This window comes from Corvus cornix, chromosome 2 (genome assembly GCF_000738735.6).
Source record: "Corvus cornix cornix isolate S_Up_H32 chromosome 2, ASM73873v5, whole genome shotgun sequence".
NCBI classification, from domain to species: domain Eukaryota; kingdom Metazoa; phylum Chordata; class Aves; order Passeriformes; family Corvidae; genus Corvus; species Corvus cornix.
This window is the reverse complement of record NC_046333.1, coordinates 66877437-66903483: the sequence shown is the minus strand read 5'-3', so window position 1 is coordinate 66903483 and position 26047 is coordinate 66877437. Positions and strand designations below refer to the sequence as shown.

General features: G+C 40.5%; 2 protein-coding genes across 2 annotated transcripts in view; one reads left to right on the top strand and one right to left on the bottom strand.

The window, feature by feature from the left end:
• Positions 1-2986, top strand: part of BMP6 (bone morphogenetic protein 6) — an 88431-nt gene extending 85445 nt beyond the window's left edge. Inside the window, exon 7 of the mRNA XM_039548255.1 lies at positions 32-2986. Coding sequence (XP_039404189.1) covers positions 32-181 — 150 coding nt within the window. The 3' untranslated portion in view covers positions 182-2986. The remainder of the gene's footprint in view (positions 1-31) is intronic.
• TXNDC5 (thioredoxin domain containing 5) lies at positions 2843-25950 on the bottom strand. Its single transcript, XM_039548256.1, has 10 exons — positions 25693-25950; positions 21046-21195; positions 18229-18334; positions 16851-16947; positions 14441-14556; positions 12273-12359; positions 9346-9489; positions 6462-6544; positions 3545-3674; positions 2843-2986 (listed from the first exon to the last, which is right to left on the bottom strand). Exons 1-10 carry the CDS (start codon positions 25911-25913, stop codon positions 2864-2866), a joined length of 1257 nt encoding a protein of 418 aa, XP_039404190.1. The 5' UTR covers positions 25914-25950; the 3' UTR covers positions 2843-2863.
• Between the last annotated feature and the right edge of the window lie 97 nt (positions 25951-26047).

Genomic DNA, 26047 nt, shown 5'->3' with positions numbered 1-26047 from the left:
GGCTCAGTTGTGTTTTCTTTCTTGGCAACAGGTTCATCTTATGAATCCTGATTATGTTCCCAAACCATGCTGCGCACCTACCAAACTAAATGCCATATCTGTTCTTTACTTTGATGATAATTCTAATGTAATCTTGAAGAAATACAGGAATATGGTAGTAAGAGCTTGTGGATGTCACTGACAAACAGTCTTCACACGGACTCTGTGATGCTGCCATGAACTTGGATACAGCCCTCCCTGCTTTCATGATCTTGGGAAAAAAACCATGTGACGAATCACCCTTCAGAACACCATGTATGTGCCTTGTGGGAGGAAGGGGTGTGGGGACCACCCCCCGGGGTGCGAGCAAACTGCTAGACTTCTTGCAGCCTGACCCTACACCATGGTGGCTGCTCAGCTCAGCAGCAGCAGCAAAATGCCCACACACTTTATTTGGCTGGGATGGTCTTAATCTCACAGAGCAGCTTGGCCTGTAGCAGGTGCTTGGACACGTGCTGCAGTTTTACCAGATGGGCACTCAACACCCAAAACAAGTGAGGTCTCTTTTTAGGGGTGGGGAGGGAAGATGAGAGGGAGAGGCAGAGAAGCTAAAGGACGTGGTGTTAGCACTTCAGACATGGAGTGTACATCTCATGCAAGATCCTTTTGGCCAGAAGGACCAGTTACTGCACCTAGACTGTTAGATGTCAGGAGGAGACTGTCATGACAGTAAGCATCTAAAATTGTGCCAAAGCAGATGTTTCAGTTCTCTTATGCTCCAAGCACCGTTTAACTCTGATCTTGCAAGCGTAAGATGGCTTGGCTGCACCCTGTGTTAGAAACACCATGAACTCAGACCCTGGCTGGTCTTCCCAGTTCACCATCTGACTGAGCAATACAAATTTATACACTTGTCTTATGCAACTTCCTTCCACTCCCCACATGGAGCTGCCTCATCTACTACCACTTGCCCAGGAAGGAAGTCAGGACACTTCTACAGCTGTAATTTAGACGTAAAAGCTTAGGGGCCATTCATTCTCTAGCTGAACAGTTTGTTTACAGGAAGACAGAATGTCAACAACATTTGCAATCTTTCCCTTTCAACTCATGCAACTAACAAACTGGTATAAAGGATATGCGGCGTAGAGCCATGGTTTGTCTAGCAGAAGCTAATAGCAAATTGTTTTGATCAATATTAAACTTGTATTAAATGCACTTACCTCTACTTGCATTTAAAAGGCTTCTTGTAAATACAAGCTATAATTTATTGCACTTGTCACTGTATATTCATTGTGCTGTATCATTTATAGAAAGACTGCTTTTTTAAAAAGTTTTTATTTAGAAAAAATCTCAGTGTAAACAATTGTACCACTTTGATTTTATACAAGAAACTCATGAGATTGTGCTTCACTAGAAAGTTGTTAAAAATGTAATAAAGGCTTCCTGAAAGGCAGATATACACACGTTGATCCAATACACCTGCCAGTACAACATTTCTCTTTCACTGTGGCTTTTTCACCTTCACACATTTTCTGATCAAACAGAATCAAAAGTTCTGGACAGACAGTGAAGTGAAGAACCAGGAGAAATTCACTGGTTTAAAAGTTCATTGATGTTTTGCCTTTTTTTTTTTTTAATAAAAAAGAAAAGCAACCCAACTTACTCCATATGATGGACAAAACCCAGCATCTTGACAGATTAGTCAAATTAGCCTGTAGAAATCCTCATTCCATGAGTTTCTGTGCACATGAGACAGCAGAATTCAGTCCTTGGTTTGCTGTTGCCTTTGTATCGTGACAGTCTCTGCAATGTAAATTCTTTGGCTTTCAGTTAAGTCTAACATGGAACATCTTATGCACCAAAGAATAGATTCATATTATAATCCAAGACACCACAAAGTGTGTGGTCCTAGCATTCAAACTTATCAATGCTTACAGCTTGGAAAAACGTTAAGGCTCAAGAAGAGGGGGGAACTATTTGTCACTACTGTAGAAGAGCTGAATGGAAAAAAATATTAAACATTGTACTACTTGTTCTCTAGGTACTCTGACTAAGGAGCAGGTCAGCACAATGTCTGGATTCAGGGGATAGGAAACACATGGTCAGCTCTGGAGTCTAACTGATCATTTACCATTAATGGAGAAGTTATAACAGCACCTATTTTTTCACTCTGGCTCTAGAGAAGTAGAGCATAGTTGTGCCTCTGGAGCTGGATGGCAGCAGCCTATGGAAATCCACCTGACACATATACACTATGGCATCAGTAACGTTCAGGCACATGTTACAGTGCCATCACTTTCATTATGGCTAGACCTCCCATGCTGAGAGGATTAACAGGAAACAACCAGCTCATGGTGGCCTGGTATCTTCCAACGGTGTGTGTGTTTTCAACCTTTCAGCAGCTATATTAAGACAAATAGGGTTTAAGTACAGTTCTAGAGGCAAAAGTGACTCAACACAGCTGTAGCTTTTGCCTTTCTAGTAACGGTAAGTAGTTTGTAAGGATTACTTTTTAACCAGATCTAACCTGAAGACAAAAATATTCTACTGCTGCCCTTCAGTTGGTTTTCTTAACGTATTTTGGTCTCAAAGGAAACCATTTACACTTCATTGCGGGAACGCAGAAATGCAGTGCAACTACCAATGCTGAAAATACTCTTGATTTGCACAGTAACTACTTGTTAGCTTTCCTTCACACACAGAGAGGCATGTCTCTAACACACACACAAAGGGAAGATACCAAAGTTAAGTACATTCAATTTCCTAGAAACAAAGAAACAAAAAAAGCCCCACCCCCCCAAATACACTATTTGAAAATTGGCAAAGATAGAAATCCCTCAGCTACTGTACAAAGCCAGCCAGGGACAGAGCATCCAGACTTTTATTACAATTCATCCCTTGCCTGACGCAAGACAAAGCTATGCAGTGATTCAAGGTCTCTCGTTCCATTGTGTTCACTGACTTTCTTTCCACCTCGGAAAAGCAGAAGTGTAGGATAACCACGTACCTTCAAAAGACACACGCAAAAGAAACTTGCTATTAATGTTCAAACTTGTATCCATCATTCATATTTACCTGATTCTGAAAAGTCATCAAACCCCTCTAGAACAATAAGCTATTTTAATTTAAAAAACCAAACCCACAGCAGAACTTTCATTGGCAGCCTGCAGTATCTGAAGTTTTTTAAGAGAATGGGGTAATACATGTTCATCTAGGCTCTCAGAATGGCAGCTCCAGCTGTCTTCAATTGTCTGCCTACCAGCTCTGAAAGACTTTTCTTTCTAGGAACTGAATTTAGCATTGGATACCACAAGACTACCTGGTGCTTTCAGAGAGAGAGGTTTCCTAACGTAGGGACTTCTTCAGCTTTGTCCAGTAATGAGAATAACCAAGTCTGAACAAACAGTTCAGGAAAGAAATGGTGTCAGCAGGTGCCTCTTTTTGGCTAACACAGCTGTACTGTCACCAGGCACCTGGAGTGCAGCAGCCAGTTGGGCTGCATGCTGAAGCCTCCAACATTTGGTGCACAATACTGTCCCCTTCATTTCAGAACTTTCACACTTACAGAAAATCTGTTGCAGACGTTACGTTCCACAGTGCAGTCTACTTCTGCTATTTTGACATCAGTCAAACCTGGAAATTGCTCTTTGGCAAGGTTCTCCCAGGTTGGAGCCAAGTTCTTACAGTGACCACACCTAGAAACAAAAGAGGGAGATTTGTTTAGCAGATACACTTTCCACTTTCTCTCTGCTGTCTTGCTGCAATTGCTGTAAGTTTAACTAGCTGCCTTTCCTATCCCCCAATGATTTGGCCCTCCAACTCCCTTGAACTATTATGTCAGTAAATGAGCTAAGAAAACAAGTGATTTTATTTAAGCACTGAAGTACTTTCTGGCCTTTGTTAGTCTTGCCTAGAATGGTACTCTAGATGTCCGTGCATTAACATTTTACCCCACAGAGGAATATGAAGCCAAATAAAGACAAGCACAGAGAATATTTAACTGGAAAAAAAGATGATCTCTTGGAAACAAAAATTCTTTTAGGAAGACACAGAATATCTGTAGTATGAATTAAGTTTTCAGGTAGCATATGCCAGTTATGGTAAAGTTATGTAGCCCAAGTTTAGTTAGTTAAATGAGATTTTAATATCCCTATTAAATTTCTTCCAGTTCCTAATGGCCTCCTTGACCAATGCATAGTAAAGCATTTATTTTGTTTATATTTTGAACTTGGCTTAGCCAAGTTCCTAATGTGAACTTCTTACTGCCTTCAAGAAGAATTCCCAAAGCACTTTAGACTTTAAAGCTGCACTGCTCATTCTGTTCTAAGCCAGCTGCACCTTAATTAGGTTATTAAAACAGACCCATAATTGCCTTGAGGCTGGATCAGGGCATTTACAAAAATAATGAAAGATGTCTCAGCAAAAGTTTTCTTAATGCAAGCCAATGTATATTTAAACCACCTTGTTAATACACAGTGACAGTATAAAAGCATTTCTGACCATGCACAAAAACTACTAGAACAGGATGATTTTGTGCTTACAATGCAAGTTAACATTAATATTTATCCAAAACTAACTGAAAGACAGAACTAGATGGCAACATAATAGTGTTTGCTGAGCCCTACATAAGTTAATCCACTTGGAAGAGAATCTGGTCATTTATATGCAGAGCACTAACAGGCAGTCACAAGCCTGACTTTCAGAGCTAAAACTAGGATACAAGCTACATAAATATAGGAAGCATTTTCCTAAATGGTGGCTTTCAGAGCATTGCAGCCAGGCAGCACACATTGGTTTAAGAATGCTACATCCTGAAACTGCTGTTTCTCAGCCTAACATCCAACACTGATCCTATCTGTGAGATCCAGCAGTATCTCATGAGAATCTCATGAGATGGGGACATGGTATTGTTAATGAAAACCAATCAAAAAGGGAGCATTTCTTGATCTTAAACTTTCCCAGAAAAAGTTGCTCCAGATAACGAACTAATAGATATGCCAACAAGCCCTGGGTTCAGAAATCACACTGGAAGCTGCTCTGAGCACAGGTGTGAACTAAGTTTCCCAGTCAGTTTTGCTGGTGGGGCAGAAGCAGCATAGGCACAGACTCATTCTAAGTCCCTCCCAGAGTACAGAGGGGATAAAGGCAGTGAGGAAAGAGCAGCAAACAATGAGGGGTGTGAGAGCTATGGGTAGGGTATTTCTTAACCCAGTGGTGGCAGATACTTGCTCACATCCAAAAGCAGATCCTTCAGATGGATGAGAGCATAGAAGTAGTTCTCAAGCAGCAAAGGGTGACGACACTGGAAAAGCCTGCAGCATTGAGCTTACATGAAATGAAATGCTCCCAGGTAACTCTTGCCTGCAGTAAGAAACACATTTATGCCTACTGTCAAAATTAAACTGCAATATTTTGTTATGCCTGAGCACATCTAATATGGGTTGCATTTGCTTGTGTTGCTTTGTAATGGGGTCTTTTGTACCCCAAACAAAAGATCTTTTTATGTTTTATATATTGTGTTAATGGAATGCTAGTGTTTAAATCAGAGATGTGTTATCTTTCACACAGTGAAATACAGCTTAATTTTAATCTGTCCCCTTACACTAGGCTTCCTTCTGTTGGCTAAGAGACCAGCAATGGATGAGCAAGATGGCATGCAAGTTTCATTAAATTCAGCGGAGGCACAAATAAGACGAGTTCTATAAACCAGAGAGAGAACTGTGAAATTTTATTTTTCTCTCAGAAAGGGAATAGTGAGAAAACTGGGGAAATACTTGTTCTACAAGTTTGAAATACTGAGGTCTTAACCCAGCTGGGGTCCCAGGCTCTGTTGGATACAGCAGTAATGGCAGATGCCAGACATTATTTTCATTTCTCCCCCCAATGCCTTCCATTGGGTGTCTACACCTACACCATCTGCATTGGACACTTCTACCTTGGGTCACCCTAAGAACATCCTAAAATTGTCATTTGTGCAAATTAGTTTTTTGAGAGTTATTTGAAGAGTAACAGGCAATTAATTATCCATAGCTCAACAGTCTGTATCAAAACTCTGGTGGCTTGAATGAATCTTCCAAGCGAGGCTGGTTGTGGCAGGAGAGGGCCCTGAGGCTAGCATGCTCTTTTTTCTCAGCACTGAGATATGATGATGTGCTCCCCTCACCTTACCCTAATGCAGGGATAGGAGCATGCTGAGCCTGCAAAGAAAGCTTCACCCTCCTTGTTACCCTAGCATTACCTGGAGGCTGACACGGTAAAGCTTCTACGTCAGCCTTTCCACAAAGAGGCAGCTCAAGAGATCTAAACCAGACTGAGCTTTTTTTTGTGCTGCAACTCTTGCCAACACACACATTCTTCAGCTAATTCGCAGTTTAGATCAAGGCAACAAATACAGTACTACAGCTCAAAGACCTACAGCAACTAATGCACTCACAGCTTAGACCAGCAATAATCCTGAACAGCAGCAGCTGCAAACTTCTTACCATGGAGCATAGAATTTAATAAAGGTGATCCCCCTGGCAATGGTTGCATCAAAGTCTTTTTCAGAGAGAGAGAGCACTGCAGCCTGCTCCAAAAAAAAAAGAAAACAAAAAAACGACAGAGAAAAAAAAGTCAAGCCTTTTTGTATATATAACAGCAGCCTACTGAGCTTTTACCTTCCTAAAAGGGAAACTGAAAATGGAAAAGATAATATTATTGGTAATATAAACAAGAGTAGCAGCAGCAGACCTGACTTTTACTTCTCAGCTACTTTCCTTCCCTAGAGAGATGCAGAGAAAAGCATATTTTGCACTGAATCTCATCCATAACTGGAGAAAAAAAGCTTTCCTGTTTTCAAAGGATTTGCCTGTATCCAAATTTTCAGTAATTGTAAAAAATCACCCCAATTTAATACACTGTGTTTCAAGGAACAGCCCTTAGAGGAGTTGGCTTCAAGCAGGTAATGGCCATCTGAGATTTTAATGAGGTATTCCAGGCACACAAGTGATGTCTCAAGAGCTGTTCTCTCTGTTCTTTCTATCCCTGCCTTGCATGCACAGAAGAAAAACTGTCACCAGGAACACAGATTTGCCTGTCAAGAGGACATCACAACACCACACTTGCATGGGTGCCAGGAAGTGTTTCTACTCCTGATAATATCAGCAGCAAGGGAATGATGGGAGGATAGCACGTTGCTTATAGTCTCATATGAGAGCATGGAACTGAAATTTCATTTTTTGTGTGAGACCCTTAAGGGTGGAAGGGATTAAAAACAAATAACTCTCATGCCTCTAAAAGCTTCAAAATCAAATGAAAGCAAAAGAAAAACAAGATCACAACTGACAGTATTATAAATTCTATTTTAATCCCAGTAAGTTTTATGAAGCCAAAAATAAATTTGAAAATCCAGATCATCCACTACCTTTAAACATTTCTGTAAATAGTTAGTTCATGGAATTATTTGACTAAGTTGAACTGTTATTACCACTAAAAAATTATTTAAAATTTGAAATTATACTTTTATACTTTCTAATTATTAAATAATCAGAAATAATTAAGTGAAGGAAAAAGTAAGCAGTATGCTTCTATGCTTCTGAATTTTCTAAATGGATATCTAAACCTGATGTTCCAAACATAATATACAATCTAAGATACAAAATTTGAAAACTTGGTAAGTAACTTCCCCATGATTTGCACAGTAAAACAAATTTTAAGGATCTGTAGATTACTATCTGAATAGCAATGTGAACTATATAACCACAAAAATAAATTTAATATCAGATATCTCAGTTTTAGCTTTGTGTCTCAAAAAAAGACATCTAATGCAATCACAATCTGAGCATGTGCTGGTCATGCTGCCTTAATCCACCTGGATCATTTTTTGAATGATTTTAGCCATGTCTGGCAGTAGAGAATCTCACGGACATAAAAGTACAGCTTTTGCAAAAGGGCTGGCAAGTACTTGGGCTATGTAAGACATGAGGGAATCCAAGTAGGGGCTCAACACTGGGACACAAATTTGCAGTGGGACCTCATTGCTTTTGCTGCCTGTGGTACCAGCTGTGGTCAACTCATGGCAAATGCAGTCAGTGTTTGCTGGCTACAGGGGCTGGCCCCTTGTTTCAAAATTCATGAAAACAAAATCAAGGGGTCTGAAGATAAAAGTTGCAAGGACAAGTTGAGTCCTACACTATGTCTACTATTATTTCGCAAAAAAATCCCCCAACAATCCTTTCCTGCTTGTGTGTGTGCTGGTGAATGCAAGGCAGAAGTGGGAATTTGTGTCACATGTGGTTTGTGTTATTTCTATAAAAATAGAAAGGCAACTAATTACTTTTGGCATTGTACTAACACCAGCTCATTGGGATCTTCCAAATATGAGGTCAATTAAAAAAATAAAAATTGAAGAGTATGAAAATTGCAAATCTATGTGGTCTGTAATGTTTGGTAAGCCACTTTATGCAAGATGAGTAATGCTGCTGGAAAAGTCAGCTGGGAAGGGTAATATTCTCCTGTAAGAAGCTGCATACAAACTGTATTCATAATCTTGATGCCTAATTACTTAAGTTCATTCTATATCACAAGGGAGTGTAAATCCCTGTCCCTTATTTTATAGGCAGAAAGTATGTTCTGCACATTTCATGAAAAATTGTGCTTGAAATCCATCCCTAACTTCTCAGCCCCACCAACTTTTCATTCATCTCCAAGAAAGATGGCAGATGAAAAGCCAAAGGGATTAGAAAAGACAGAAAACTATATTACATGAACTACAACTGCACAAAGGTTTCACACCAATTCACACCAATTCCTTGGTAACACTTTAAAGCCTGTAGCTCCTACAACCAAGATTAAAATAAGTCTCCAAACCCCAAGGAGTTTTCTTGTCACAGGGCACATTACCCTACCATACTGGTACTGGTCTTCAGAATCTTTGTTCATTGTTTCTGCAGATAGATTTGTAATTACGTCCTGGATTTTTTTAGGGGCTTGGCAGTGTGCATCAGCCTCCTGGGTTCAAGTGATAATCTTGCAAAAAATGTTCATCTCTGTAGTGATGAAATATGCTATCATACAAACCAAGGTGCCAGCAGTTCCATGGGCCAAAATGACCACATTTATGCCTGTATCTAAACAATTTATTGCAACCATAAAATAGGAATCAGATTTTTTTCCTTCTCCAATTCATCAGGTTAATAAAAGTATCTCTAGGCTTTATGATCTGATTCCACTCATTAATGACTAAAAAAATAACCAGGAAAGTATTTGGTACCGTTTACATCCAGAAACTGTCAAGCTATCAGAGAGAGAAAAACACATGTAAGACTCAGGCAGACTGCTAAAACAGTCTGAACACTTTACACTGCTGCAGAGCACAGGAGCACTTACCTCAACATGGGTGGGCTCTGCAGGTGGTGGCTGTGAGGCCTCAGCAGGTTTGTCTGCTGGTGGCTCTTTCCCATAGCTCTGTAGTTGGGAATCCACATATTCTTTTAAGGAATCGAAGTCCCTCTTCCCTTTGTACTGGTCACCCTACAATTATCAAATAGTTTGTGCAACCTTCTATATGCAGTTAATGTAGCAAATAAATAATTACCAGCAAAACATAAGATTGCCAAGTGCAAGCATAGTAATAATAAATATGATTATCTAGTTCTTAAACTTATCTATGACATTCTATTCACTCCACGTCTTCAGCTTTTGCCATAGATTCTTCAGTAAGCAAAGGGAACTATCTAAAATTTCCTTGAAATGAAAGGTATTTTAGAAACAGAAGCAAATTTTTGAAATTTTTCCACTTTCACCTTCTTGTCTCACCCTAGTCAGCTTTTTCAAAGTTTTATTTTTTTGAACCTATAGCTACTACAAGGAAAAATAAAATACCCAGTGTGGTTGGGTGTGGTCTCTGTTAGCCTGTGAGCTCTACACAATGCTTTGACAGGGCTGAAAACCTTAACTTGCATGTCACTGGACTACACAGTCGTTCCTCTGGCCTACACACTTGCCACAAATCCTTGGAAAACCCAAATAAGTAAGGCAATGTACTCTGGGCACCTAAGTTCACCTGGGAGCAAGAGACTACAGCAGCCTGCAGCAGGGCATACATTTCCAATGGCACTACTCTCACAAAAGTCTAATCCTATCCTATTTTTTGACCTGTACATAAAGCTGTCAGCCAGCCAGATCTTTGAGGTCACAGTTTGCCTTGGATGCTTCCCCATATTTCAGGTACTTTCACAAATCTAGAGAACAAGACAATCATGAGATTGTCAGAACAAGAAATCGGAGCAGTTGTGAGCAGCTTCTAGCCTCAAATCCACTGTCAGCCCTCTCCAAACTGGCTCTTGCATGATTGCCCTCAGGGCTGTCTGTGAAAACAAGCACTAATTTTTCTGTTCAGAAGAGAGATCATAACTTTGAGGCATTATATATCCATTTTAGACAGAATTCTTGATATGTGGTCCCATGTGGTGTGTGTGGGCTGCAAAATGTATCTCCTCTTGCAGATGAGGCCTCTTTAAGAAACAACATACAATCTTCCATACATTGGAAGGAAGAACAGACATCTCTTCAACTTTCCTTTATCATTGAAACTCTTTCTACACATTTCTCTTCTTTTGTAATTGATAATGTTACCTGTAACTATTGCCCCTTTCCTGGCACTGGGTGTCAGTCACTAAGGAGCAAGAAGCCTGTACCTGTTCGTTTGTATCCATGTCAACAGGGCAGGGTCAGCACCCACTGGTTCCTCCCAGGGTATCTGCGGCATGTCACCAAGAGCAGTGGTGTGATGCCAGACTTCAGTTATGACAAAGGGGATGAAGGTATTACAGGCAAGGCTGGATGACTGAAGCAGTTCTCCTCCTTCTCTTTACTCATCAGTATCATAGCTGCCAGCAAGATTTTCAGGAATTTCTGGGCCAGATTATTGGAAAATTGTTGAGATTGTTTTGTGCTTTTTTCAAATATGTTGTATCAGCCCATGGAGGAAGATGGGACCGTGGTGGCAGTATTCCACCAAGGAATGCCACACTGCCAGTGGAGAAAGAGAGTTTGATGTCATCTGAAATATATTGTTCAGATTAATGGCCAAGGTTCAGGTTTACCAAATACAACAGCAGTGATTCTTTTTCTTTCACTGCACTCTTGATTCAAATAACTCCAAGGAACTCCAACTTCAGTTATTACAAAGTTTAAACAGAAGTTCAATTAACTGGAAACCTCTAGCCTTGGATGTAGCACCATGCTTGATTTGACCACTCCTTCAGCTTCCAGTTGTGCTTCTGACGTGTCCCTTGAGAGGTCACAAGGCTGCATACTTATGTGAATCTGGTTGGGATTCAAAAACACAGGGGCTGCTTCATTTAAATTCCCTAGAGTGTCTGATCTTAAAGGGATGCTTATACCAAACCTCACATGCATTGATATGTACTTAGGGCCAGCTTCTCTTTAGAATGCCAGAAAATCGCCATAAGCAGTGGCCACTAAACTGTACTGAGTAGCAAAAGTTAACATTGCTGATACTGTACATGTTCAAAAAGGAATGCAAGATGAATGGGAGAAAACCCCCTCTTCCTTCCTCCCTGCCCAGAACTTAGCAGGTAAGAGCTAAAAGTGTAGTCCTGGGTTCTCTTGCAGGCCTGTTTTTAATACCCATTGAATATATTTAACTAATCTTGAAATTGTGAAACATAGTATAAATAACACTACAATTTATAATATGTTTATTTACTGCTGTTCATGTATGTGGTATTTATAAATATTTTATCTCCCCATAATTTCAGAATATTTTAGTTCTCTGAATTGCTGCAAGGAAAAATGTCAACTGGGCCCACAAGATTCTCACTCGCAGTGTCATGTGAAATGTTCCAGTTTATGTAAGAAGGAAAATTTGCATCTCTAGACATCACTCAGCAGATGGGCACCACTTAGAGATGAGAACCTTCTGATACACATTGTGAAAATTATATACTTTATTATTATTTCTATTTCAGTTATGTTTTTGTGTTCCATAGGAAATAAAATACTATGATAAAGTAAACCCAGAATTCTCTCACACAGCAGCCTAACTGGAGATACTGCTCACAGGTTTATGAGCATTATAGCAGTTGTTTGCAAAATACAGCAAAAATCGTTAACTTGTATCTGTGGACAAAGTCTACCTCTTCTAGTACCCAAATGAACCTCCAATATCTCTTCTCTCACAAGCAGAGTTTTGTATATGTCCACTTGATTTTTTTTTCCAGAATGTAAGCATAGTCCAAATATTATTCAGAGAAAAATGGTGCAATCTTTTGCTGAAGTGTCAGACTCACCTTTTCACCGTTCCTAAACCAGAGGAGTGTGGGATAACCACGAACTTGGGTTTCAGAGCAGACTTCATAATGCTGGGTACAGTCGACCTACATTTTGGGAATAAAACCCCAAACTATTCAATGCCTAAAATAAACATACAACAAGCATCACAGCCTTCCTTGTTTAAAAGCTCAGAAAAATACAGGAACAAGCAATACAAGGCTTGGCAAAACTCAGTACCAAGTACTGTCTTGACAATGATTATGTCTGCCTTCCAAACAGTGGTTTGGTTGTATAATTGGGAGGCTCTGTGTATATTTGATTTATTTTTTTCTTTTTAAGGAGAGATCGGGGAGGGAGGTATGGCTAGAAGGAAGTAGTAGCAGTTACAAAGAACAATGGAGACATAATTAAATATTTCAATTAAAAAGCACTTGTTATTCTCAGCTAATAAAATCAGTGCTCAGTGGACAATGAGACACAAAAACACTAATGTGAGAGAGCTTTAAAGTGAAAACATACTGGCTCACCCACTTTTTAAGACTACTCTTTAAAGATTTCAGAAGACACGTCAACAGCTAGCAAGTTAACTGTATTCCAAGGGAAGCTCCAAGTGCATAGCAACATTCAATTCTAGTATGTCACAAACCAGTCTGTAAAGTTACTAGTTCATAAGCTTTTTGCTGAAGATCAATCCTAAAGATTAAACAGTGTTAAGACACTATTCCCCCAGATTAGATGAAAGTCATGGTTCAACCTTCTTAGGAACAGTTGTGTTTCCTGTTTACTTACAGACTTAAAATCTTAGCCAAGACATGCTTCAAGAGATGTTTCACAAGTTATACAGTTACACAAAATTGTCTAGGCATCAAGACCACTCTTAGTGGTGGTATTAAATAGCAACTCTCAGTAATATGATCTGCAAACACCACAGCCAACTGATTACAACAGAAATTTTGGAAATTTATTTTTCTCTGGGTACCAGAGAATGGTAACTTCAGAAAGATACTTAAGTTAAGCAATGTTTTCATAAGACAGCAAACAAGGGTATCAAAAAGTACAGAAAGCTTCAAAGGAAAAATAGCTTCTGACATTTTATTCTCAGAGGGAATCTATATCCACCAGGTCTGAAAATATATATATGTGCATCTTCTCTGAAGTCCAACTGTGCTTATATATACATGTATATCTATGTCTCCTCTAAAGTTCAACTGTGCTGACCTGCGCTGTGCATGTGCAGCATACCTGAATTAACACATTTTCAAAAGCATTTAAAAAAAAAAAAATGAAGAAGTCAAGCTCATCCCTCCTACTACAGCTGAAAGTGCTGCGAGGGCAGAGGCAGGGGAGACAGCACAGTCCCTCTGCAGGACTGACAACACTGCTGCCATGCAATATTTCAGATCAGTGGAACCACTGTAAAAGTTTAGGGATGTGGGAGTTGAGCCCGGTCCGATTTCCACTGTTGGCAGATACAGAGGGATTCCCATCATGAGCCACCTGGACTTAGGTATGGGTCAGCAAATAAAGCCAGTAACTGCAATTGCCAGACCACCTCCATACCTCTGCACAGAAGTCACTCCACGTACAAGTAACAAGCTCCCATGGTAAATACACCACAGAACCTGGTTATCAACCCTAAGGAAAATAGTAAAGCAGGACAAGATATCAATTTTTAAGGTGTAAGACCCCCTGAAACCTTTTAAAAGTTTTATGGGGAAAAAGAGGAAAACAAAAAAGAAATAATTCATCATAAATACCCAGTAGGGCTAAATCTTGCTAAGGAATGCAATGCTGCAAAGAACAAATCAGAAGTCACTTTCCCACTCAAAATAAATACTGAAGTCTATCAAGTTCTGACAAAGCAGATGCATAATAAAAACAAGTCTCAAAATATTACTCCCTGCATCTGAAGTATTAGACTTATTCCCAACTCTCTGAAGTGCAGAGAGGCAGCTGGGTTTGCAAGGAGGCTTTGCTTAAAATGGGGGAGTCCTGTTAACTGCAGATGTGTGAGAAAGAAAAAAGACCGTCTCAAAATTAAAATACGAAGTATGACTATAAAAGGATTTAAGAGGTGACAACCAAAACAATTGTTAGTTGCAAATCATAGCACAAAAGGCATGATTCTTGGCTGAAACATACATTGATACAAACCATATTTTCAGACTAAGAGTGCTTCACCTACCTTACCAATCTTGACAGTTTCCGAATGCTCAAAGGCTTGAGCCAGCTGTTCCCAGGTTGGGGCCAAAGCCTTGCAGTGACCACACCAAGGGGCAAAAAACTTGATGAAGTGATTACCTTTTAAGTAAAAAAAGAAAAAAAAAATATTTAGTTCCTTTGGAATGAACTTAGCTGCAATTAAAGCTGAGGTACTAATCTCAGGCTGCAAATTTATCATGGTATTTCCTGAGTTAAAGATAGGAAACACTGTGAATCAAAGGCCAGGACAAAATACTTCAGCAATTAGGTTTTCAATACTGTATGCAGTCCCACAGCATTGCCAAATTTCCTGAAAATCCAAACAGCTTCACAATCTCAAGCCAACAAGTGAGGTATTAAAACTGATATTTTTAACCTAGCCATTTACCTTAGTGTTTAACTCAACTGTGTCAATCAGTTGCCCTGTTACAGAGTAGAAAGAACTACCAAGGAATATGTTGATAACAGCATAAATTAAAGTATTAAACTTCAACTTGATGCAATGGTGCTTCCTAAGAAATGCTTAAGTCCATGAATTACCTAAAAATTATTGTTCGGTTTTCCATTCTCTTTTTTCTGCCCTGCTCTTTGAATTTTCACGTCGTCTACTCTTAGTAGATGTTCGTGGTATTTTATGCAGAAGAGAGTCTCTGTGCTATCTCCTACTAATGTTTAGTTTAAAAGTGTATTATTGATTGCAAAGTACCAGAATATGCAATTTCTTTCAACTAAGATTAATTAATTCAAATTGCTGCACATTTTTGCACACGTCAAGGCAAGGCTCTTTTAAATGAAATAAAAATGAACTTAATTAGAACAAGGTAAAAAATCAAAATTATTTGCAGGAAACACCAGCAACTGGAGAAAAGCTGTTTTTAATAGAATTATTCATAATCCTTTGAAGACTGCTTTGGGGCTGGTATTACTTGAATTCATTTCTAGTTTGAGGGCTTGTCCACAACAGAAGGTCCGAGGCAAGGCAGCACAAAATAACTAGGAAACAAACTGCAATAATAGTGTACTCTAACTTAACTGGTCTGCATGTGGAAGACTTTCAAACTGATTGACATGCTCTGTGTTGGTCAAGTAGACAGCAAAATTAAATTTCCCACAAGTTAATAAGAATATCTCATCAAAATCAGCAATTCTTTACCATGTACATTGACATACTCTCCTCAATAGAAAACAATATCATTTATTTTTTTCCCAGAGCAGCAAAAAGGTAAAAGGAGGCTATTTAAGAACAGAAGTCAACCTTGCTGGTGTAACTGCTAAGCTTCATGTTCAATTCAAGCACTGAACTTCTTGTAATTGGAGTCAAGAGAGGACAACAGATTTACAGATGATCATAAACCTGCTTAACTATCACAAATGGCCATGAGAATGTCTCCTCTATGAAGGCCAATGAATACATAATAAAAATATTAAAACATCTGCAATGCACTGAACTTTACAGTCTGAGAAGGTGATTAAGTTGACAAATGCTTAGCATCTCCCTGATGGCTTCGAGGAAAATTCATTCAGAATTTTGATTGAATTCCGCATTGAGCCAGACATGCTGGGAAATTTTAAGTTAGCTGCACAAAATGCAATTTTACACATGAAAATATTTCTAATCAGCTAATGGTTACTTAAAAAAGTTCTAGTTCTACCTTCCTAGTGATATCAAATGGGCAAATATTTAATTTAATCCAGCCTTTCCTTTTTGGATAACAGATGGAGAAAGCAGGATCCTCTGTTGTCATGCCAGCCCAAAGTTTGTATTCTAAGATTTTGCTCATTGTCTAAAAACTGTTATGTGAGGGGTGAAATTTCCCATATTAGGTATCCCTCCTGGCATTAATTTTAAATCTTCCAGACAAAATATTTTTTAAAATAGCTGAAGAGACAAAGTGTTTTGCCCACATTAAATTCTGGAGGAAGGAAGCTAAACAATATCAAATAAAGGGCCAGACTGGAGTGGGATGGGGGCTGGAAGGAGGAAGAGGGTGGATTATACTTATCCAGAACAACAGCCTGGGAGGAAGAACAAGCCAGCACCTAGGGAAGGAGGAAACGGGACTTGCAAAAACACAAAGCAGCAAGGCTGTGACTGAGCAAGGAACTCATGAGAAGAGACAGTTCAGTCGAACAAGCCCCACTAGCCTCTTCCCTGGGGTTAGCAGCCATAATTTTACTGCCTTCTGAGTGCTCTGCTTAAGCTTTCTCGTAGTCTGCAATATGTAATTCAACCAGAGCATTTTTACATAGTTTGAAGTTTCGTCCTCTTTCACTAGGTATTACTGGAAAAAAAAGTGGGAAGGAGGTACCCTGAAAATTAACATTTCTGGTGCAGTCTTCCCACTACTAATGTCTCTGTAACCAAGTTTCTCTTCTTTGGAAAAAACAGTTACCTTCTGCTATGTGCATCTTGAAATTGTCTGCTGAGAGTTCATACATTCCCTGCTTAGGTTCAGGGGCTTTTGGTGGTTCCACATCAGATCCTGGCTCCTATTCATGAGAAAAATTAACTTTTATTTCTCTTCTACAGCAAATACACAACACTTGCTTCCTGCATTACACCATTCTGTGACAGTGCCATAGACTCTGAAATTTTAAATTCCTAAAGCAATGTTCTTATTTAGCCTGATTTAGCTACCTAATGTGTCCTAAAAAACAACTACTTGATAGCAAAAGGTGAAAACGATTGCCACATAAAAGAGAGCTAGCAGAGTCTGTGGAATACCAGTCATTCACTGCACTGTAGTACAGTCACTGAGCACAGTAATTGCTGTAGTATTCATTGCATCACCATATATTAACACGCTTAAATTATATAACAGTTCCTGCAGAGCATCACACATCAGCCACAACTGCCACCACACCCGTTTCAGTGGTCTCTGGGCTATTTAAAAATAGTGCAAAAGCTATTTTCTGCTCCCCTAATGCCAGAAGAAATGCTGTCTAACTAATGCCTCCATGAAGACAATGGAAATAGAGCAAACACTTCAAACCTATAACTTGTAAGAAACTCATGAGCATTTCAGCAAAAGCAAGTGAATACTTTCTACACTCTAACCCTAGAGCTGAAAAGAATTTTTTAAGAACCTCAAAGTGCCTTTCTTAAAATAGTTTAGCATTTAATTTTAGTTATTAAAAACACCACGTTTGTTTAAATATAATCACATTCTAACTGGTTCAGCAACCACTAATGCCTTCTCTTGATTAGAAACAGCAATCACAAATTTAATTTTAGGCAAGGCTTGGCTCCCATATGTGAATGCTGCCCCTGAACTTAAGGATTTCCCTAGTGAGGGTATTAGCTTATCTTACTTAATTGATCATTTTAAAACTTTTCTTTAGGCCACAACATTATCAGAAAGTAACTGAGCTAAAGATGGCACCCATGTTTTAAGAGGCAATTAAGCCCAACACAATGCAATTTACAATGTATTAGAGCTAAATTGCTTTTCTTATTCTAGAAACATTATGGCCGACAGGTGTCAAGTGAAATGACAGCAAGGACTGTGTCTTAAAACATCAAAAGTATAAGCATTAAAACTGCATTATGTACTGCAGTTTTAAATGCAGGAAGCAGGGAGCAGGTCACAGGATGACAGTTTTAATTACTACTCTGACTTACATGTAAGCTGTTTCAGATTGATACTGCAACCTGACTTTTATCCTCAGGAGCAGATCTCCTCCTGGAAATTGAAACCTAACTTAAAGAAATGATAGATAAGTAAGCCTGCAGAAAAGAGTATTTCCTTTTCTTATTTCCTTTTCACTTACAGATGGTTCCTCATTTAGTTTCTCCAACATCCAGTTTTCCAGTGCCTGGAAGTCCCTAGGGCCTTGGTATTTCAGAGGTTCTTGTCCTGGTTTAAGCAACTTTAGCCTAAAGGGTCAAAATGTAGAGAAGAGTGAGGCAAAAATTTTCACACAGGAAACATTCTCAGGAAGATAATGTGCTTTGCTAATCCATGGCAATACAGCTCAGGCTGCAGTAAGAGATCTCTTGACTGTTAACATCAGCATCAGGCATCCCTTTCAGATTGAAATGTCATGGCCAGAGCTTAGGACGCTTTTTCATTCCCATGTAAGCTTTAAGGAGATTTTAAAAAGAGAAAAAAAGAAATACCAAGTTAAAAATCAGCATGGTGTAATATTACTTTGATCAATAAGAAAGAGCAAATTAAAAATTGCAGCATTCAGTTCTATGAATCCTAATTCAGTTTGTCAAAGAGCATCAATTTTGTTTTGTTCACCTCTCTCCATCACCAAAGGAAAAATATCTAATGCTTATTTTCCCAGGAATTTCTTTCTCACCTTTTGTTTCCTGACTGCTCTCATAGTGTAGGGCTTTTCATGTGGTATTAAACTGATTAAAAACACACTGAGACAAGTCAATAGGACAAGAAGTTAAGTGACTGCTTGCAGGCATTCAGACTTCATGATTGTAATGTTTAATAATTGCTATCAAAACTTTTCCATAAACTACTTAAAGCTTCTACTAATAAATTTTAAGTTAAAATTGGAAGTATATTTGATAAAGGTGTAATGCTGAATTCTGACCTAGTCTTATTTTTTAAAGCAAATCAGAGTTTCAATTATGACTGTCTCCTAGCCCTCAGTTCCCCTTGCCAAGCTGTCATTTTGTACTGCTTCTTTTGTTTATTGAAATGTTTCTCTCTCTCTTGTTCCACAGTTGAAAGATACTAACATATGAAAGTGTTGAAAAACCACATAATGCAAGTCCATTCAAAAGAGATAGGAGCTCCCACTGTCATTTCTGTTCAAGATATTCTTGAATGTTCCTTGTGATGATAGAAAGTCAAAATAATAAGGAAGCAACAAAAACAAAAAAGAAGAACATCTAAAATACACCTGCTGGCAATACTTTTGAAAAGTAACAAAAAAAATTCAGGTAACACCTTAAAAAAAAGCTACCTGCACCTTTATTTTCTGCAAACAAGTAAGTTTTCTCTAGTTCAGTTGAGAGAGTATTTATTTTGCAGCACCAAACAATCCTGAGACAACTGTACTAAGAAGTGCAAGGACCTGCTCAGCCACTTTTTCTCTGAGGAGATGAAAAGGGGATGCAGCCTTTCCTTTGACAGGTGTTTGAAAAAGCAGTGTAGGGATCAGCACATCCTGGACTTGAGACTGAGGAAGCTGTGAAATTTCCCTTGCTGGAGGTTTTTAGAAAAAAGCTAGTTCAAAACTGATTCAGACAGGAAGAGAGCTAATACCACGAATTCCCCTTCATTGCTATATTTCTATACCTAGCAGATGACTGCCTTATTATTTTTACCTTTCAAATAGATAAAAGCAAGCAGTAACTATTCCAGTATATTCAATGACCTTAAAGAGGAGGGAGGGAAAAAACCCTCCAGCAATTACACATCCATTGATTTTTTTCCTATTCAAAAATCTCTGCCACCCTATTTTAAGAGGAACAGCACCACAATACAATCTACGCAAATATGCAATGACAACCAGTGCTCACTCCTGAAGATATGAAAGCAAAACTGTAATATTAATTTTTTCTTGGTATTTGTAGTGGAACTAAGGCACGCACTGCCCTTACGAACAATTCCTATCTCATCAAGGACTATATTATTTATAACTCTAAACTTCTACTCAGTCACACTCATCTGCATCCAAGTGGGTACAGCCAGGAGCGAATGAAAAGTTCAGGCTGTTGCTGGGGTTGGCAAAAGCACCAGACAAAGTGAGCAAAAGGAAGGAAACTGAAAAATACAGGCTGTGGAAGGGCTACAGATTATTACAATCTCCACTTATCCCCACTCAGATGAGTAATTAATAAAGCAGTTGAAAGGATCCCATCCATATTTGCAAGAAGATTTAAAGATGACACAAGTGAAAAATAAATTATTTTGCTCCTTTTCAGCAGTTTAAAAGGGAACACATATCTAACCCAAAGGCACTGAACTCTCATACATACTCTAGACCATGTTCTGCCTACCAAAGCTGAGGTAGTAAGACACACATCCTTGATAACAGCGTAAACATAACCTTAAAATACTAGATCAGTATAAGCAAATTTAGCTAGAAAAAAGTCCACACAGTATCACCACCACTATGCTAAGTGATACCATTAATTTATTGCTTTATGAGCACTAAGTTCACTAAGAATCTAAGAGATCACCTATAATACAAATATGAAGGGTGCAGTGTACTGACAAACTTGTGGCAAGTTATTTTTTAAAGTACTGCTAGTAGAAACCAGCTCTGTCATGCATACCACAGCTGCACAATGTACTGTTGCTTCAGAAAGAGATACTCCCAGAGAAAAGAACAGGAAAATTCTGGACTTCAGTTAAACACAGCCACCTTCCAAGACATGAAACAGCTTCTTTAAAAAAACAAACAAACAAACAAACAAACAAACAAAAAGCATAAGAGTACTATGTATCTCATGGTACTTGGCAACATGGTAAAAAGGCTTAAAATTAACATAGCAGGTCCAAAGGGCTACAATGAAGCCCAGCAAAAATATAGCTTAGAAGTTAGCGTCAAGAAATTGGCAGAGGACCATGGAAAACTAAAAAAGAAAAATAGGAGCAGACTTCTTTCTGTACTTACGTAGGGTATCCTCGCACGCCAAATTCAGAGCACAGTGGAATATCTACAGTACAATCCACTTTAACAACATAGACCTGTGGGTTTTCCATGTTGTTGTATTTATCTCCCAAATCATTCCAAGTTGGCTGGAGGCGCTGACAATGTCCACACCTGTGACAGAAGGAACAAGATATTGTTTAATAGCTGCTCACACTTAGAGAGGAAGGAGCCCATGGAAAAGCCATATGCAGAATGGTGATTTTGATAAATTTAAACAAATTTTTAAATCAAAAGTTAAATCAGTTAAATCAGAAATCTTCCATACTCAAGCACTGTTACAGTAAACAACAGCAAATGCTATTAGGAACTGTAGCATGCTGCAAACACACCTCATGTAAAAATCACCAGGATCTGAGAACCTCTCGCTACTCTCCTTTTACATTAAAAATCCTACTCCCCAAACTTAGTGAGGATGTTAATCAAAGCACTGTCAGTCTTCCAGCTTTCTAGAGAAATCCTGCAAGGTTGCCCAGCTTTCTTTCTTTACATTCTAGTATTTCAAACCCCCCATTTTTTTAGCAGTAGGTAAGAAGATAATAGTTTCTAGCCTCTTTGTAATGCCTCTTGCACTTCTGTGCTTCACAGGAATTGTAACACACAAGTCAAGAAACATCACAACTGATTTCTGAACACGGTTTCCCAAAATCTTGATGACCCTTGTCAAGATTAGGTCCCTTCCAACTCAGAATATTCCGTGATTCTGTGAAAATCCTCCCATCCTGTGCTCTGGCCCAGCAACACACCATCAACCCTTTATATCTGCATACACACAGAAAACTGGCCTCCCACAGTTGCTACAACAGCACCTCCCCAGAAGCAGAAAATGGCTATTATTCTTCTCACTGTTACCTAGTCTTTCAAGTCATTATAGCAATACTCTGTTCCTCAAAGTATGATGAAAAGTTTTAAGGAATGGATTTTCATTTCTCTTTAACAGCTGCTTTTGCCAACCCTCCAAGACATCTAAAAAATACAAAGTTGGATTAACAGAAAACATTCTCAGACTGACAGTACAAAAGCACTTATTGCTTGGCATGACCTAGAACATCGACGTTGTAAGTAACAATTAAATCACCATTAGGACTTTGGAGAACTTTGCTCTGACTTAAAACAGTTTCACTCATACAAATTATTTTGAGTACACTTATAGAAAAGTTGCATGGATTCACACCTTTCTAGGTATCCTGATATCATTAAGAGAAAAAACCAAACCAAAGCAAAACAAAACACCTTGAGATTTACTTTAAGATAAAGAATGTTTTCTGATCTTCCTGTTACAGTCAGGCATAGTGGGTCACACATGCTCCCGTGATGTGGGTGAATACAACCTCCCACGTGATCTAATTCTGAATTGTCCTGGTGAAGAGATACAAGGTGTTATTATTAAAATCAAATATTCCCTTAATATTTAACTTCTGACTTCCCTCCATAGTCAACTCCTTCACAGAGCTTGAATTAAGAGGAGGATTTTAGATACCCTGGTCCCTTCCCCTAGTGGATGTGAAACACCAAATGAGTGTTATAGAACAGAGGCTGCTGTTATAGAACAGAGCATGAAAAGCTAGGTAAGGGAATCCCAATTAATTAACCTCCTGTTTTTTCAGCACAACAGAGCTGCCTTGTCCCTACTTAACACTGTGATCTCTGCTATACACACCCTTTCCCTTCCTTCTTTGGATTATGGAAGCTAAAACTGACAATAAAGCAGGAAAAATGCTCCTATCTGAATCAGTAATTGACTAGTTAGCCATTCCCAGTTTGAAAAAAAAAAATCAGTATTATATAGAAGGAAATGAGAGACAGTCCCCAAAACACTTTTTCTGAAGTTTCCAAGGAAATATATATAAAACCAAGGAGGTCAAAACTAAAGAGAGCAAGACCATGCAACATCACACACTTCCCTCAGGCCCATGTAAGTACACAGTCCTTCACTGCTGCAACTCTGCAACACATTAGGGGGGGCTGGAGGAGCTGCTGGGGACAGTGGAAACCTGGGTGTCCATGATGAGTCCTGCTCTTTCATCCCTACATGGGCTAGAAAGTTGTAAGCATCCACAACCTCCATTTACAAACACAGATGAAGATCCAAAAGAGACTAACACAGACATTTCTGGGGGCCATCAGTAGAGCTTGAGCTCTGCAGCCAGTAAGGGCATCTCCACAGCAAGATACAGCTCAAATCCTTATCCAGTTAAGAACACAGACATGTATAATGGTACAAGCAGCACAGGCCCAGTCTTGCTCTGGACAGAAGAATTCAACTGAAGTAAAATCCAGTCAATAGAGTTCAATTCAACAACAAAGAACTCTGGTGATCAATTCTGCTGTAGCTCAGTGGACTTGCTGGAGGTTTACCGAGAAAGAACACATGTTGAAAAGATCTGTAAGAGTCAAAACAACGTAGTGAAACTACTCAATTGAGATTCCTTCCAGCTAAGGAACCAGGGGAACCTCACTCCCCTCTAGAAATGCAACTGGCATGGTGAACAACTTACGAATACTTTGTGCCACCAAGAGAGTAACCTGCTCACTGTTCTGTCCCCAGGTGTACCTGCCAAGTGGGAGAGCCTTCTGAACAAAAGTCTTATGACATCTGATGGCAAATGACTTGGAATGCTCTCTTCTTGGAGTATCCTGCCATATTTGAAATAAATCTAGGACCTCATGGGATACCACCACTGTTTCTGTGCAAGGCCCTCAGCAACATTTGTTTCAAGAATCTGGAAGAGAAGGGTGGTGTTGGCTCTAACCCAACTCTTACTGGTAGGATTGATGATGCAACATTAGCAGCATCCACATAAATCTGAAAGACAATCCCAGCTCAGCGTTGGGCTGTTTGCTGTTTGCCTTGGAACTACAGAGAAGAGCCTGTGAGAAGCACTAGGAGATTAGCACATCACCTCAGAACAGGGCAAGAGGCTCTAAGATACCCCCTGATCCCACTGACAATAAAACTACTGGTGTGTATAAGCACCTCTCTCAGGCATTTGGATGTTCCCTTTGTTCTGCTCTTCCCTTGGACCTGAAACCTGGCCCTGTTGCTGCCTGTCAGGGACCAGACATCCAGACAAAGGGCCCTGAAGCCAAGACCCAGAGATCTGGAGATTTACTAAGGGTGAGAACATCCAGAGAAGCTGCAACAAATCTGGTAAACTATACAGCTCCCTCACACTTAAGTTGGGCAGATATCCTCAGCCCTCCCAAGGGCACAGCGTGATCCAAGTCTGCAAGGCCAACACTCCCTTTGATCCGTACTGAGGATGTGCAGCATATCCTGGATTCTGCAACAGCCCTTTTGGCACAGGGTCTCCTACAAACAGTCTCAGAATAAAAGAAAGCTTATCTGTTTTTAGGGATGCCTGTGAAACAGTCAAAGTGTGGACAGACACAGATATCATCACTTGAGTACAGAAAAGAACAGAAGCATTCCTGCTCTGCATGGGCATTTCTTAGGCCTTACTGCACTCTCAGGAAAAAGTCCTTCACCAGCAAGTCAGGCGTCCTCCACTTTTGTGATCTTCAGAGAACAAAGGCATCTGCTCTTTCAAGCTTTTACTTACATTTTCACATGGCATAAATAAGTCAATGTTAATAACAAAAAAAGTTTTCAAAGGAAATCCTTTCCTGCTATGGATTTCAAAGACTCTCATATACCTAAACGGCACCATGTAGCAACGGATAACTTTGGATCAAAACATAACTTTTGCACATTGTTCCCTTAACTTTATTTTGTCTAGATTAAAGAAAACTTTGGAGGAAAAAAAAAGGAAAAAAGAAACCTAACAAACCTAAGAACAGAACTCCCAATAATGTTTACTGGATATCAGTAAGTTAAAAAAGCGTAGGGGAAGAGGCAAAGAAAAGAGAAGAATATGAACAACCATGAGAAAGACACAGAGATGAGAAGTACTGTCGTCTTGACTAGGAATATCCAGTAAAGCACTGTTCCCTCATTTGTCTCAATCATTCCCATGCCAAATGTGCCAGACCAGGACAAAAGCCCGGTGGGTCTCTTGCAAACCTGAGAATTCTCCAGCTCTCCTACGGATACCTGTGGCCTCGGGGACACAGCACTATAGTTAACACAGAAAAATTTTCCCTTAAATTTCGCGATTGCAAAGAGAACATAAATTCTGCAATGAAAGCATCTGCGAGCTTGGGCTGGGGGGCACATGGTAAGTAAGTGACGGTGGCCGAGCTGCAGCTGCTCTCGGTCTCTTTGCGGCACGCCGGAGCGACTCCCCCCGCAGCCCCAGCCGGGGGGCGGCTTCGGGCGCCGATGGCTTGGACCTGATGATCTCAGAGGTCTTTTCCAACCTAACTGAGCCCGTGGCTCTGTGACGGGGGTGGCCGGTGCGGCCGCCGAGGCCCGGGCCAGGCACACGCGGGGCTCCCGCTCCCCGTCCCAGCCCTTCCCGGCCCCCGCGGCCCCCCGGGGCTGCCCTTCCCCGCCGGCCCCGCCGCCGGCCCCGCCGCGGGGCTCGGGGCAGCGCGACCCCGCGGCCCCCCCGCCGGCCCGGCCCGGCCCCGCCGCCTCCCGCCGCCACGTCAACGGGGAAGAGGCGGGCGGAGGGCGCGGGCCGGGCCGGGCCGCGCTCGGGTACCCACCACGGGGCGAAGAACATGACGAAGTGCGGAGCGGCGGCAGCGCCGTGCCGCAGCATCTCCGCGCTGTAGAGGTGCCGCCCGTGCGGGTCCCCCGCCGCCGCCGCCGCCGGGCCCGGCTCCAGCTCCGGCTCGGCCCGCGCCGGGCGGCCGCAGAGCACGGGGCCGAGCACGGCCAGGGCCAGGACGCGCCACCACGCCGGGCCGCAGCGGAACGGAGCCATGGCAGCGCCGGAGAGCGAGCGGGCAAAGCCCCGGGCGGCCGCTGCCGCCTCCGCCCCGCCCCGCCCGCGGCCCCCGCCCCCGCCCGCCTCCCTCCCCGCACCCCTCGCGCACACCCGCACCCTCCTTTCTGGAA